The following is a 15,899-nucleotide window of genomic DNA, read 5'->3' as shown; positions in this document are numbered from 1 at the left end:
ACCTCGCAGATGATGAAGAATGTATCAATAAAAAAACATTGCTCTAAAACCAGAACAATTCAATTGAACCGTGTAAATCTCAAAATCTTAGTTTAATTATTTCAAAATGTTCAAACCAGAACTATTCAACCAGAGAATTCAATTCAATTTTTAAAACAACGCTTCTAACATCAAAATGCATTAAGCCGAACATGTAATATAAAGAAAACATTCAGACAAACTGCTAATTTGTAGTAATGCACGATTTCCACTTCTTAAAAAGGTATTTCTTCCATCATTGGACATATTCACCAAATAAATCTCTATGTTTTCCCCCACCTGCTGTCATCTTTATTATCTATTGAATTTCCAAAACTTGTAATGTATAAAAACAAAGGGACAGTATACTTTTGAATTTTCTGATACCCTAATTGTGTCATTAGGTTACATCCCAAGTATTTTCAATACCAGGTTTACAATAAAAGGCACTGATCTCTCATAAATATGCTTTATGAAACACTCTAGTTGTTAAATGGTACACTGCTCCAGTTCAAAATAAATTTATGTTGTCAGCTCTGGACATCATAGAAAACTAATTATTAATTCATTCGACTATCTGCACACAAAAAATTGCTAATTTATTATATCCAAGGATAAATCTTAACAAACTAAGGAAAAAAAACTCACCTTACAGTTAAGTTACAAAGTTCATCAGTCCGAGTGGTCGCGAAAGCGAATAATTTTCTTGATGAAAGGTTTTTCCCGGTAGTAGCTAAAAGATAAAAACAAAAGTATGTTAACAAAGAAGAGAGCGAAAGTAAACAATTGTATTCAACAGAAGATCTTAGAAGTCGAAATAAAAGATAACAGGAATATACATCACATATGATGACACACAGAAGCAAGCCAGCCCAACAGAGAAATGGATCATAAATGTTGGCCAGAAATTATCTTGATCCAAAACTACATTCTCAGAAACGAGAGTGATTACACTTGAAAGTAACAGAATAACCCATCCTGAAGGAAAGCAGCCACGAAAAGAAAAGGAGGAAGATCCCTGTGGAGAAATTAAAATAAAATATGAAAGCCAGTGTTAATATTTGCATCAAATTATGGTCAACCAAATCAAAGTCAATTATCATACCTTGAAGTAATCCTTTATGAACATTGCGGAATATAAAATCCTCAAAGTCATATCTTTAGTTGAGTGAAGGATCAAAAGAAAACTTTTCATTCACAAATGATGTAAATTAAATGTGAGAAATCAAAAGTATAACTAATAGGGATATAATTAATAAGCTAACTATGGTTGAAGCAATAACCACTTTAAATTTCATCTGTTTAGACAGAAGTATCTAGGTTAGGACTCTGGAAGTAACAAATTAGTATGCTAGTAATGTTACTTATCTAGGAACTGATATAATCTAACAAATTGGTATATTATCAGGTGGTTACAGCATACCATGTCACTTGCCAATCTCACAGCCAATAAAGTTAATGCGCCTCTCTATTGCAGAACATAGAGATCATACAAATATTTAGTAATGGGAACCTATAATTTGTTGGTATGAATGGGGATGCTTGTTGAGTTTTATTGCTATTAATATACACAGATGCAAAATGCCAAAAATAAAATAGGAATTTCATTCAGCATAACACATAGGAATGTTGATAAAGATCTCAAATAATAATTATATCAGTAAAATACAGAATAACACAGATGCGATAAAGTATTTCCTTTATTTTCAAAGTTTCCCGTGATCAAGGGCCTTTCTTTATATATTTCCCCTTGTGATCTCTTTTGCAATTAGATCTTAATTTTCCTTTAACCTTCATTTCAACATTGGGCCACAAACAATAACTGATATGTGTTTGAGCGCCCTCGTGGTTTCCATAAGGAGAGAAAATAGTGCATAACATAAAATAAGCAACTGTCAGGTTTCGCGCACAGGTAATCAGAAGGTAGAAAGGATACTAAGAGAATTTGCCATGATCAAGCCAACTGACCCATATAACCTTATTAATAGGACATTCAGAACTATAGAGATCAAAGAGAATACAAGTAGTGAATCATTTGAACGCTTGAGTTGGCTCTCTGTTGCAACAGCATGCATAAAGGCTTCAGATGTTCCTGAATCGAGGAGAGAAACATAAACATCGTAACCGGATGAAGAATTTAATCCACCAGGGTAGCTAGTTATAAATAAGGGAAATAAGCAAGTGCATAATGGTTCATACCTCTTTGAATTTGGGTTAGGTCTACCTTAACTATATCTCATCCATTGAGGATTCTTAACAATACCTAACTATGTTAATGCATCATTATGCATTAGGCATTCTAATGAATCAAATCTACGAGTTTCATAACACCAACCTCACAAAAATGTAAATTGATTAGCAACGAGTCATTCCAAACTGCTGTCGAACTTTGTGGAATACCAAACCATGCCTGGGGTGATTGTTTCAAGCCATATATAAGCGATTCCTTAAATTGCATACCAAACTACACCCCCTTTTAAGCAACAAATCCAGGAGGTTGCTCCACATAAATTTCCACTTCCAAATCGCCATGCACGAAAATATTTTTGATCTAACTGAAATAAGGGTCAACATACTTACCAAGCAAAGGACATGCCCTTAATTATTTTACCTCTTTTTCTACAACTTATAATACATACTGTGATGGAAACGTAAATACATCCTTAACAAATTTATTACGACTACCAACGTTCTTAATTCATGTGATTTAGTGAACAGGACCCTATATTTTGGGACAGCGGTAGTAATCAATATCTCAACAGTTGGTTTGTTGGTTATATTATTATGAGGTTGTTCAGCTTGTTTATAGTATCTCAATAATTGAATTGTATACTTTTCTTTCCCTTTTGCTGTTAAATTAAGAATTCTAGTCTTTCTTTTGCAATCTTCATCTTTCTAATTACTCAATACTGTTTTGTTCAGGGGACTATTTCCTACTCAAAAATGGAATTATTTCCTACTCTTCATAATATACTCAAACTGTACAATGTTTATGTAAAAATGAAGAGGAATTTTATGTAGCATGTTGTGTGGGAAAATCCCCTAGATTACCCTACTCGGTAGTTGCTAATAGTAGATGGAATATGCTTTAAAATGATCAGATTCTGTTGGTTAGTTTTCGGCTGCACTTAACTATGATGAGTCATGACAATAAAACTAACACTCAATTTACTAATTCCTACTTCATCTACAAAATAAAGCCCCAGGAACCATTGTAACACAAAAATATTATTATATTTAACAATTAAGAAAGTGAGCAACAAGAGACAAGAAGAATTACCATTCATGGCCAAAACAATGACATAGAAGCAATAATAGCGGAGAACAACTGATGCTTCTCCATCACTCCATTTTTTACCATACAACAATCTAATGAGGGAATAAGAATAACTTGGACCAAATGCCATGAAAACAACGCCTGCAAAGCACATAGCTGGATATTATACCGCAAAAGACATAGCTGGATTATTATATCACAAGGAAAAGTAGAATATACAGTTTAATGCAAAGCATGTCCAAATAATCATGTCTGAAAAATGAATAAGGCTATACACACAGTTCTTAATTACGGCAGCAAAAGTGACTAAATTTTTGTACAAGAGTGAACAGTATAGGCAGGCCATCTGGTTTGGATAATGCCACAACACTGAGTAATTGTGACTTGTGAAAGAGTAAGAATTTCAAACTAATAACTTTATGGTCTCAGAAGGCTTATCATTGCCTTAGACACATCCTCTTTGAGAGATCATGTAACATAATCGTTATTGTCTTTTAAAATGTGTGTCGACATATTTACCAAGCAGACAACATAATCGTTGGTTTTTCATAAAAATGTTTTTCTTGTGGCACTTAAAATTGGCCCTAGATAACTGAGGTCAATCTGTTATAAAACTTCACTCGGGATTACATCCTTAAAATTTTTCTATCCTATTTATTTTCCCTACAGGAAGAGTCAGTCTCGTAAATAGTAAGATTCAAGTTTCCTTTCTTGTCTTTGTTTTTTCAATAAATTCATTCATATGGAGGGAAATAAAAATACATTACTTAAGTTTGCTTACTTGATCAGTCACCATTTATGCTAGACATTCCACTATTTAACCGTAAATAAGTCAGGTAAACTGTGTAAACTGAAGCATTTTTAGTTAGATATAAGCTCAATTCTATAATATTAAGTGTGTTGTTACTTATGAGTTTCTTGAGGATATTTTACACTTTTTGGTATGTTAGCAGGTAAAAAGCTAGTTTGGAAGCTCAGGGAATCAAACGTCAGATGCGAAATCGAGCCCGAGCAAGAAAACGGAAGAAAAAATCATTTTTTGGAGAACCTGTTGTCCATACGCGTATGGCCTTACATGATACGCGTATGGACCTTCCCAGTACGCGTAGCATACGTAAATGACCAGAGGGAAGGAAAATTCAGCCAAAAGACAAGCTTCTGGTGATACGCGTACCAGCCTGGGCAATACGCGTACCAGTCTGGGCAATACGCGTACCAGACTGGGCAATACGCATATCAGAGGCTGTGTTACGTGCAGTGTGTGTATTCGTACAGCTAATAATAACAAAAAAACATGCCTCAGTGTGTGTATTCGTACAGCTAATAATAACAAAAGAACATACGCAAACAAAGATTGGTAAAGACATACCTGATATCTCTCATATGATGATAAGTGTTTGGCTTTTTAGGATCTCACCAGGACGGGTTAAGCTGACTTGTTCGATCATACCTCTGAGTTCAAAGCTCATGCTCGTGGTTCTGATGTTAATCTTAACCAGTGCGTCCAATCATAAACAACAGTATCTACAGTCAGGGGACTGAAAGAGAGGACGCCCATCAATCGGAGGACGTCCCATACGCGTATCAATATTCCATACGCGTATCAATATTCCATACGCGTATCATACGCTGCTGAAACAAGTGCAAAAAGTGATCTGCGTAACAGATCACGTATCATACGCGTATGGTACGCGTATGTGAGCCAGATATGCGTATTGGCTGCATATCATACGCGTATCAGTTTTATGGGCGTGCTTATATAGTTTTTGTCCGTACGAACTTCATTTTCTCACTCTTTTCGTTACGTGTTTTGTGCGTATTGCTTTGATTTTTCTCTGTTTTCTTCTCTTTCATTCAGTATACAGATCAATATCATGTCTCAATCACCAAACGAGGTCAACACATTCCGTACCACCTACCATGAAGATAGATATGAGCAAATCAAGAGTCGAAGCATGGTCGAAGAAAAACATTGGATGTATCAGAATGACACGTATCCTGAGGTCACTAATATTCTAAAAAAGCAGAAGTTGATCTACTTCAATGACAAAATCCAACCGGTTTCACTGGATCTGATCTGGGAGTTTTACGCTAATGCACTACGGGTAACATCTGATGAAGACGATCCCACAGGGAATGCAGCGTTCGTTTCATGGGTAAGGGGCAAAGTGATCAAATATGATGGGAAGACGATTAACAGTGTGCTGAAATGCAAATTCTATGATTCCGTTTGCCCGTTTAACGAAATGAAACGGTCTGACAAGAACTATTGGCCATACACTGATATGAAAAACTCACTGATTAGGCCAGGTCACGATTGGGCACCCACTTCAAAAATCTCTCCGGCGAAGGTTATGGTGGTTGATCTAGCTCCGATTCCTAAGGCATTGGCTTATTTCATTCATCACAATTTGAGTACTAATCGGAGCGGGTCGGAATTGATATCCGAACGTGCCCTACTTCTCCATCAGATCCTGCATCAGAAACAAGTGAATATTGGACAGATCATCGCTGCTGATATGGATGACATCGCTCAGTCGCCTAAGAAATCCTTAGGCCATGCGACTGTGATTTACCTGCTGTGCAAGAAAGCGGATGTTCCGGATTTCTCTGATTCGCTGATGTTGCGACCGGCTGCACCGCTGAACGCCCATTGGATGAAGGAGAGGACGGTCACAGATGATCCGCCCCGACCTCTGAGGCGACCACGAGACAGGGAGGGAAGCACCAGTGCACCGCACCAGGAGGCTCAGCCGACTGCAGCAGAGACACAGCCACCTCAGCCTCCTCCGATTGATGAGAACTCCAGAGAGTACCGGATGCAGATGTCACAGTTTTGTGTTATGCAGGACTTCTGCTTTCAGTATGGACTGTCAGGGAGAGTTGTTACTCATCAGACAGATCTGTGGGAGGAGGCACAGCGCTTTAGAGATAGATTCTCTGGACCGCCTCCAGCACCTCACTTTGGCCAGTTCACCTTTCCTTGGTGGAACCAGCCAGTTCAGATAGGGGGAGAGATTCCGCAGCAGCCACCGCAGCAGCCACCGCACCAGACACCACCTCAGCAGCAGCATTCTCCGTCGGGCCACACAGAGACGTTGACGCCTATCTCTGCCTTCGCACGAGGGCAGACTATGTTGGATCCGACAGATATGATTAACTTTGATACCCATATGCAGGACGGTGGACAGAGTGATTGACTTTGATGATGTTTTGTACTTTTGGTTTTCTTTGTGTAATTTTTGTTTTTTTATTTATTTAGTTTTTAATTTCTGTTGCTGTGATGTAACCACCTATTATGGGTTGGCTTTATCTAATGAATTTGATTTAGTTTACCTCCATTTTCCTGTTTATTTCGTTAGATACATGACTATGTCTGGCTATTGGTTTTCTTGATCACTTACACCAACTACTTGGGCGTCCTCTCTTTCAGTCCCCTGACTGTAGATACTGTTGTTTATGATTGGACGCACTGGTTAAGATTAACATCAGAACCACGAGCATGAGCTTTGAACTCAGAGGTATGATCGAACAAGTCAGCTTAACCCGTCCTGGTGAGATCCTAAAAAGCCAAACACTTATCATCATATGAGAGATATCAGGTATGTCATTATCAATCTTTGTTTGCGTATGTTCTTTTGTTATTATTAGCTGTACGAATACACACACTGAGGCATGTTTTTTTGTTTATCACCTAGAGCCTTTCTAGCCATCCCATTATTATTATTATCCATTGTTTTACCCTGTTGAGCCTGTTAATCATTTATTTTGATATACCCGTTTTTTTTTCTAAAGCCATGACCGTGTACCTATCCTACCCTGTTCAGAGTATGTGAGAATTGATTTTATCTCTACGGTTCTATCTAAGTTTGGGGTTGCTGTTGGAATAGCAACTTTTAAGTTTGGGGTAGCTTTGCAGTACATGAATAGTAAGTGAATGTCGTATATAAAAAAAAAAAAAAAAAAAAAAAAAAAAAAAAAAAAACATGAAAAGAAAGAAAGAGAAAAGCGAAAAATAATAAAAAAACAGCTTTTGAAAGATGCTACATTCACTATAGACAAAAGGAAAAGAGGATTGCATAACCCTACAGGAATAATAGAAAAGAAATGTAGTGAGAGAATGATTTCATGTACTCTGAACCAAAAACCTTTGTTCAAATTTCATAGCCTACCTAAACCAAAGCCCCGTTACAACCCTAAAAGACCTCAAAAAGTGTGTGTGATTGTACATGTTGATAGGATGAGAGAATTTATTCAAACTTCTGATTTGATATTGCATATTGTGATTTGAGAGTGATAACACTTTAAACCAGAGAGACTTGGTGAGAGTGTGATATAAGCTGACAGGTAAAGTCATATCTCTGAGGGAAAGAGTTTCTAGATCGTTGGCTATGTGGAAGAATCAGAAAACCTGAAAAACATCAAGAGGTCCAGTGCGAAAGATTTCAGCAGTATTGTGGTAAGAACTGTTTTACAGTAAGTTTGGGGTGACATTATCTTTAATGGTAATAAAATGTTACTTGAGGACAAGCAACAAGCTAAGTTTGGGGTTGTGATCAGTCACCATTTATGCTAGACATTCCACTATTTAACCGTAAATAAGTCAGGTAAACTGTGTAAACTGAAGCATTTTTAGTTAGATATAAGCTCAATTCTATAATATTAAGTGTGTTGTTACTTATGAGTTTCTTAAGGATATTTTACACTTTTTGGTATGTTAGCAGGTAAAAAGCTAGTTTGGAAGCTCAGGGAATCAAACGTCAGATGCGAAATCGAGCCCGAGCAAGAAAACGGAAGAAAAAATCATTTTTTGGAGAACCTGTTGTCCATACGCGTATGGCCTTACATGATACGCGTATGGACCTTCCCAGTACGCGTAGCATACGTAAATGACCAGAGGGAAGGAAAATTCAGCCAAAAGACAAGCTTCTGGTGATACGCGTACCAGCCTGGGCAATACGCGTACCAGTCTGGGCAATACGCGTACCAGACTGGACAATACGCGTATCAGAGGCTGTGTTACGTGCAGTACGCGTTTGAGATTGGGCAATACGCGTATGGGACTGCTCAGTACGCGTATGGAGCACAAAATCAGGAAAAGTCCAACTGAATAGCTATTAAGAGGCCAGACCACGATTTTCCGGGGGTTGGACGTTTTGGAGAGAAAAAAGACGCGTTTTGAGAGCTGGAGACTCGACGAATATCAAAGGATTCATATGTTCAAGAGTTTTCCGACTATTGAAGATTGATTCCTCACGAAATTCTGTAATGACAACAATATTAATCTTTGTTTTTATTTCGATTATGAGTAGCTAAATCCCCCATTGCTAGGGGGGTGACCCTGATTCTGAATGTGACAGATTTGATATTTATGAATGCATTGATTATTTCTTCTTTTCCATTGATTTGTTCTTATTACTGTTCTTTATGCTTTATTCGTCGGACCAACAAATGATGATTAATATGAATAGTTTAAGCTGGACAGCGATTATTCATTGATATGGATAAGAACTTTGGATAGTAAAAATAACCTAGGACTAGGGATTTTCTATCTGACCGGTAATTCTTGATATTTGAATGCTTGAGTATGAACGTAATTATTTATGGACATAGTAATTAGGTTACATAATCAAAGGTCTGTTCACTAAGGACTTAGGAATAGATACCCTTGAGGACCGGAATTAATTTGACAGGAATATTGTCTAAGCCTTCATAAATTATATCTGTTACAAGAAGTTTCATTCACCGAACCCTAGCAATCTTCTCTCATTTGTATCTCGTTCAACCTTTTTACTTGTTTTATTTATTTGCAACTGGTAGTATAATTACTCACCACACAAAAACCAAAGGCTTTTGTCGAATTGAAACAATCTATAAACTCTGTATCGTCAAGCAGTCCTTGAGATCGACAAACGGGAAAATTCCCCTTTATTACTACAGTGAGAAAAATAGTACACTTGCTATTTTCCCATCATTACTACAAAAGATAAAAGAATGATTTACATTGCTGCATCTGTTTGTGACTTTACGATTTTCAAAGAACCAATTAACTTGTTGGTACTGAGAAATCGGAAAACTAATAAATATGTATCCGGTACAAAATATGAAATGAAACGAAAAGACATACCAATAAACAAAACTAACTTGAGGGATTCTGTCAAGCAATTTCCTAATTTCTTGTGTTTTCCTGGATATTCTCCTGTCAGGCATTACAAAAACATTATTCAATTTGTGAAACTAAAGCAATTTCACTATAGCAGTATGCCCAGCTAAAACAGTACGCTTTATGATTAAACATAAACAACAATAACAATAATAATTGACATAACTGGTAGTTAATTAAACCTAACACACTGCAGTGAATGAGGAAGAGAGAGATAATAAACAAGAGGTGTGTGTACATCAAAAGCTATATGCATTATGATTTCTAAAGAAGAAGAGAATCATAATGAGCAAAAGTGAAGTAGAAGTAAATAATAGTTGAAAAGAGAGCAAAACAGTTTTACAGTTCAAACATAAAAAAGGCAAGAAAGAAATAGAACCTGAAGCAGACCTTGCAAATGTTGTATATGAACTTTCTTCAAATGGCAAGAAGACAAGTCTCACCACTAAGCTACCTGAAAGGTGGTATTTTTTTTAAGAAGGAAATCATGTTTAGATAACAATAGTTAAGCTTAATGCAATTAGAAGATTTAGAAACACAATAGTGCTTCTCAAAAAAAAAATAAGAAGTACTCTTAATACAATTAGAAATTTAGAAATACAATAATTAAGCCTTCTAGCACAAATTATCTAAACCATATACTGACCTAATTTATCCACAAGGCCGTATACAGCTTGATTATATGGTGTATCAAACCACACAAGCACTATCTTTTCTCCTTCCTGAAGGATCAGCTTTCGAAACGATTGAAAGGTAAACAGTGTGCACATCTTCGAAAGCTGCTGGTCAAATCCAAAGTAATTTCCTTTTCTGCAAAAATCTGTTACTTATAAACTGCACACTGATAATATAAATAAGCAAACATCAAACAAAATAAAGTTCATAACATTATCAAGTTTCACTTTCCACTATTTCCTTGCAAAGCATATTCAATATATCAGAAATTAAATTAAGAGAAAATAGAGTGTAATCAGAAGACAAGACAGGTTAAGCCTAACATCATTCTGACACAACACAACAGACGAATATAGGTAAGTGTACAGTTAGGAATGAGCTCAAAAACCAAGAAGAAGTAATCTATATTGAACTGAAACAAAAGAGATACCCGCTTACAATGGTTCTGAAACGAATGAAGTCAGTAATGAAAGGAAAAATGAAACCGAGTAGATTACTACTTCGTTTGAGATGGATTTAATAGAAAGAAAAAAAAGAGAAGGAAAAGGAAATATACCCATAGAGAAGGATTGGATCTTTACTCTCTACATCAAAACCGTACTCAATATCTCAAAAACTGCCCACTACGATTACTCCTCCCCTCCCTAATACCCTTCTCCTGATCTGCCCAGATGCCCCAGACTCTCCCCTTCAATCCCTTCCTTCCGCATGTCCCTTTTTTTTATCACTCTTTTCGATCCATTCCTACATTTCTCCCAAAATTTTCCCCATTTTCATATGGTTGCAAGCCTGATTCATGGACCCATTTTCATATGGTTGCAAGCCTGATTCATGGACCCATTTTCATATGCTTAATGAGCCTATCATGCACTCGACACGAAAAAAAAGAAGATAACGACATGGAATTTAACATGGTTCAACTGACAGCAAGCAAACTAAAGGTTTACATCCACATCCAAAACAGAAAAACAATTGATCAAAAAAGATTACAAGGAGTAGCTTATGGCAAATATGATCCCTCTGTAATGACTTGAGAAAATCCAGTCTATTATATTCCTATATAAACTTGTCAGACCACTGCTTGGAGCAGAAGAGTAATCATCATAAAGTCAACTAGAGATATAATTCCTAAAATACACAGCCCTATCCTTTGAGTTATCGCTGCCTAGTTCTAAATTTATGAAAAGCACTACTTTTTAAATTTCCTTCATCTTCTGGATGAGAAAGTAGTAGAAGTAACAGGTATCAACCATGTGCAGAAATTTATGTCAAAAAAAAAAAACTGTACCTGAATGGGAAAATGTAAGAATATCTAAGTTTCCGAAAAAGAAGCAGATAGCCCCAATAACCAAGAAATAAGCAGGCTCCATAAGCAGACTGTGACAATGCAAATATGATTGATTTTTCCTGGAAATTGTCATTCACCTCAGAAATCAGTTGTCCACCATGCTATTGTGTAAACTCTGGATTATAAGCACATAAAAATCCAATGCACTTTGAAAAAATAGTTCATATAAAATGCAGGATAGGGAAATGAAACAAACAAATATGATTTTTTTCTTAAATGCACCGTGTTTCCAAAAATTAATGAAATAAATTACTTGAAAGAAGCAACACTGTTGCCTACTGTCCATAATGCAAGAGTGAAGTCCTAGAAGTTCATTTTGCTTGCCCATTAAATTACCAAAATTTGATAATTAAAGAGTCAAAGGGCTAGAATTTGTGGGTTTTGACAGCTATGTAAAGAACTCTTCTGTAGAAGTCTTTCAATAAGACTTTTTTTATCACATAGATTAAATCATCAGCAAATAATCTAATTTTTATTGCAGTTTAACTTCTTTATTTTCTATAACTTCCAGTTTCTGTAATTGCTCCTGGTTATTGGATTGCATTTCTGATTCATCTGAACAGACTTCGGTTAATCAAGAATGTAACAAATGAATTGTTATTTATAGAAGCAAAAATTAATATAATACTCAGTCAAATGGTCTCACTTTTAATAAATTAGAAAAAATGTCCATAAACAGAGAAAAACAACACTAAGTAATTTCTAAAGACAACCTTAGCTGACAAAAAAGAAACTTGTCCAATAACTAACCTGTCATTAGTATGTTACAAGAATAGTAGAAAATGCATTGAATGTCTGCTTAATAATAAGGAAAGTAAATACTAAAATTACAAGCTCTTACCATTCCAGTTAGCTTGACAATTAAAAAGTACATTGTCAAGCACCGTGAGAATGTAGCTACTGTCTCAACCATCAACCGTAATTCAAGCAAGACCAAGTTCTGTGATAGAATATACAAAGGCTCGGCCAACAGCTCCAAAATGCACGCACAACCTGGCATAACAAGAGAACTTTATTAATAAAAGATCAAATTGTGATACTTTGAACAGTTATCCAGGACGCGTGATACATTAATATTTCTTAACAGGGACAATACTATAGAAAATACCTCTAATTACCCATAAAAGTATAAGAAAAGGAAAACATATGACAATAAGCTTTGGTGGATTACCATTGACCAAGACAGCTTGCCCATAAGGACTAAAATAACTTATTTGTTGCCACCAGAAGACAAAAAGGCATGCTACAATGGTAACAAATATGCCAAGTGGGACACTCATCCACGCTACTTTCATTAGCTTCATGACATCTTCTTCCATTGAAGTACCATCACTATAATATGAAAATATATATTTTAATGGAGCTCGGAAAAGAGCATAGGAAAATTCAATTTTAAAAAATAATATAAGTTAATAACCTTTAATCCCAATCATCTGAGAATTTTTGGAATCATAATATTCAAAGTCATCAAAGACCTGTAGATAACCAACGGCTGAGGGATTTAATATACATTTTTTACTAATTCATTATGTTAAGATTCTCACATCGGATGAGATATGACCTGAAAATATGTTTATAAGTGGGGGCAATCTTCACCTTACAAGCTGTTTTGTAAGGTTGAGTTAGCCCCAACTCAAAATTCTAAGATGGTATCATAGTCTATCCAAACTCCGTTGACCCACCAGCTATCTGGTTTCCTTAATCGGGTCACCCACCATGTATTATACATGCACCAAGCCCAATAGTGGTTGGCTTGTAGGGGTGTAATAAGAGTCTGAAATCAGATGAGATCTCACCTAAAAACATGTTTATAAGTGGGGAAAACCCTCACCACCTTACAAACCGGTTTTGTTAAGTTGAGTTAGGTCAAACTAAAAATTATAAGACATTCAATATAGATATAGACATAACCAACATTTGAGAGACTCAAATCAGAATTTTAATAAGTCTTTGGATTGAACAATAACATAGTTTATCTAAAGCATCATAAAATCATAATTACTCACCTATGATGCTATAGATCTCAACCAAACACTAAACTCATTTTATGCTGAGGCGTGTCATAAATGAGTAGTTCAAACACAAAGATTAGATAAGGATAACAAAGGGTACTAAAAGAACTAACAAGAACTCCTCACTATCAAGCATGAAAAAGCCAAGTCGCTAGTGCTGCGTCCGGCAAGAAAAACAATTTTAGAATACTTAGAGCTTCTTCCATACTACAAAGCAGTTATAACTGCATAAAACTGACTCTAAAAGAATTAGTTATTTTGTTGAAATATGTAAGCTCCACAGAGACTAAGGTCCATTAGTTATTCAAACAATAGAGTAAACTACATGCAAGATATATGGCCCATAGCCCAATGAACAATGAGAGCACACCGACACATATTCCTAATAGCCAAACTAACTTGACAAAACAGTGTAGAACACAATTTCCTAAACACATAGTTATTCCTACATGATAGAATTAGCAAAATATAAAGGATCACCGTTTTATATCCACCCGCATGCATGCTCGTCGGAAACCCTCCCGACTAAGAAATAAAACACATGTAACAAATAGATGAAACTGCACTGCATACATCTGCATGACAAAATGCAACATCATAGTAAATTATTTTTTATCAAATAAGTTTACACTGCAAAACAAAACGACAACGAAGCACATATACACACCAAAAATGATATCCAAATAAAGAAATATACAGACAACAAAAACGTCTACAGATCGCTGAGGCTATCACTATAAGGGGAACTAAATTCCATTTTAAGGAGTAAGTTACAATCATAAACTCAAAAGATGGTAGTAACAAAAATCAAAATTGGAAGAACAAAAATATTACCGCATAGTCCTCTTCAGTGAGATGCCTCACAATCCATGTATTGAATATAAATGGAATTCCTCTGGACAAGAATTGAGTAGCTGCCAAAAAATATCAAATTCAGACAATGCATAATCATTAAACTTGTTATTCAATATAATGAAGCACTTAATATAAACAAATTTCAACAATGTGTAGCATATATTATTTTAGAATCACTGATTCCCGAAAAAATGAGTGGTTATATTGTGTAATCGGTGTGTTGAAAGTAATAAGCAAACCTAAAAGATATTTGAAGGTGCGAGACAAATTGGTAGGGTCTTTATCCTTCGACATCTCGCAATTGGAAGTGGATCAGAAACTGCAAAATGGAAAATGGTTGATCTTAGGTTCCTGAATTGGTACGATTAGAAAAAAAAATCAGAGACATTGAATTGAATAATGGTAACGCAGCCAGAAACCTAACCTAGATGCTTTGGTTGTTGTGAAACGGTGTCGTTGGCCGGGCTTCAACTAGAAAGAAGGAGAAAGAGAACGGAACTGTGAACTCAATCAAATGTTCGCTGCAACGGCGCGGCGGCCGGGCTTCCATCCATTTGTTTATTCCTCTTTGATTTACATTCATATACAAAACATGGATCTGAAAAACTCTGCGCGCACGGCGGTTGTGGCGGGGGTGCGGGCTTCCAGTTCTTATACTTCTCTGATTCACCTTGCTCTGTATGGTTTAACTGAAGTTACTCAAACTCACCTAACACAAAGTTCTATCTCGAGCATGCATGATTTATGCTAAAATGGGAGTAACACCATGTATAGAGGCGTCCATTATTACTTGAAAGAGTATTTCACTCTTGGACCATAAAACCCTCGAAAATTATTTAACCTTCGACATTCGTCACTTCTAAATGTTATTGAGAGAACTTTTGGTGTATTAAAAAAAAGATTTCTAATTATTGCTAGTGGCACTTAACCACATTATTCATTTGAAGTTATGATAGACATAGTATTTTCTTGTTGTATACTACATAACTTTTTAATGGTTGATATTAAGTCTTCGACCGAAAAGAATCGGGAGATTGGTTTTCATTTCTTGTTTTGAGAAGTTGGTCAAAAGGCTTGATTTATTTTTATAAAATAAGGGTATTTTTGTCAATATAGAAAATATTATCATTTTTCTCTTTGGACTCTATACTAAACCAAACAAGAAAAAAAAGGGGTTTATATTTCTTTCTTTTCTATTTCCCGTATCTTTCTTTTATACCAAATAGTCCTCTATATTTACTCAATTTTTTTATCTATATCTCTCTTTTTAGTCTCCTTTTCACCTTATTCTCTCTTTTGAATTTCTTCCCTTTGCCACATAAGGTTAGGGACAGTTTTTTCAGTTTAAAAAATATTAATTCTTACAATATGGTATATTTTTAAAAAAAATTATAAATAATGTTATTAAAGAATTTTAAATAAAAGTTAATTTAATTCTTTTTTAATATTATTTTAGGTATTTTATTTTTCTATAACTTTTAATAAACATAAAAAAAACCTTAATAATTCACTTAAATTATTTTCATAAAAAATCACTTAAATTTAAAACTA

At 35.4% G+C, this 15,899-nt stretch overlaps 1 protein-coding gene across 7 annotated transcripts; it reads right to left on the bottom strand.

Annotated features, from left to right (window-relative positions):
• Positions 1–365: 365 nt before the first annotated feature.
• On the bottom strand, positions 366–15,292 carry LOC127098691 (uncharacterized). 7 transcript variants are annotated; one of them, XM_051037354.1, is made up of 16 exons: positions 14,773–15,288; positions 14,588–14,667; positions 14,328–14,407; positions 13,974–14,068; positions 12,653–12,813; positions 12,323–12,474; positions 11,422–11,540; positions 10,105–10,268; positions 9,838–9,912; positions 9,423–9,494; positions 3,299–3,436; positions 1,955–2,110; positions 1,124–1,176; positions 858–1,036; positions 667–751; positions 366–595 (listed from the first exon to the last, which is right to left on the bottom strand). In XM_051037354.1, the coding sequence occupies exons 2-15, from the start codon at positions 14,640–14,642 to the stop codon at positions 691–693; spliced, it is 1,560 nt and encodes a 519-aa protein (XP_050893311.1). In that variant the 5' UTR covers positions 14,643–14,667; positions 14,773–15,288; the 3' UTR covers positions 366–595; positions 667–690. The 7 variants fall into 7 exon arrangements, with proteins under 7 accessions (XP_050893311.1, XP_050893312.1, XP_050893313.1 ...); XM_051037355.1 differs by having other exon boundaries at positions 672–751; XM_051037356.1 differs by having other exon boundaries at positions 366–554; positions 672–751.
• Between the last annotated feature and the right edge of the window lie 607 nt (positions 15,293–15,899).

The sequence above is a fragment of the Lathyrus oleraceus genome, chromosome 6 (genome assembly GCF_024323335.1).
Source record: "Lathyrus oleraceus cultivar Zhongwan6 chromosome 6, CAAS_Psat_ZW6_1.0, whole genome shotgun sequence".
NCBI classification, from domain to species: Eukaryota; Viridiplantae; Streptophyta; class Magnoliopsida; order Fabales; family Fabaceae; genus Lathyrus; species Lathyrus oleraceus.
The sequence above is the reverse complement of the archived record's forward strand: the minus strand, read 5'-3'. Positions and strand labels throughout refer to the sequence as shown.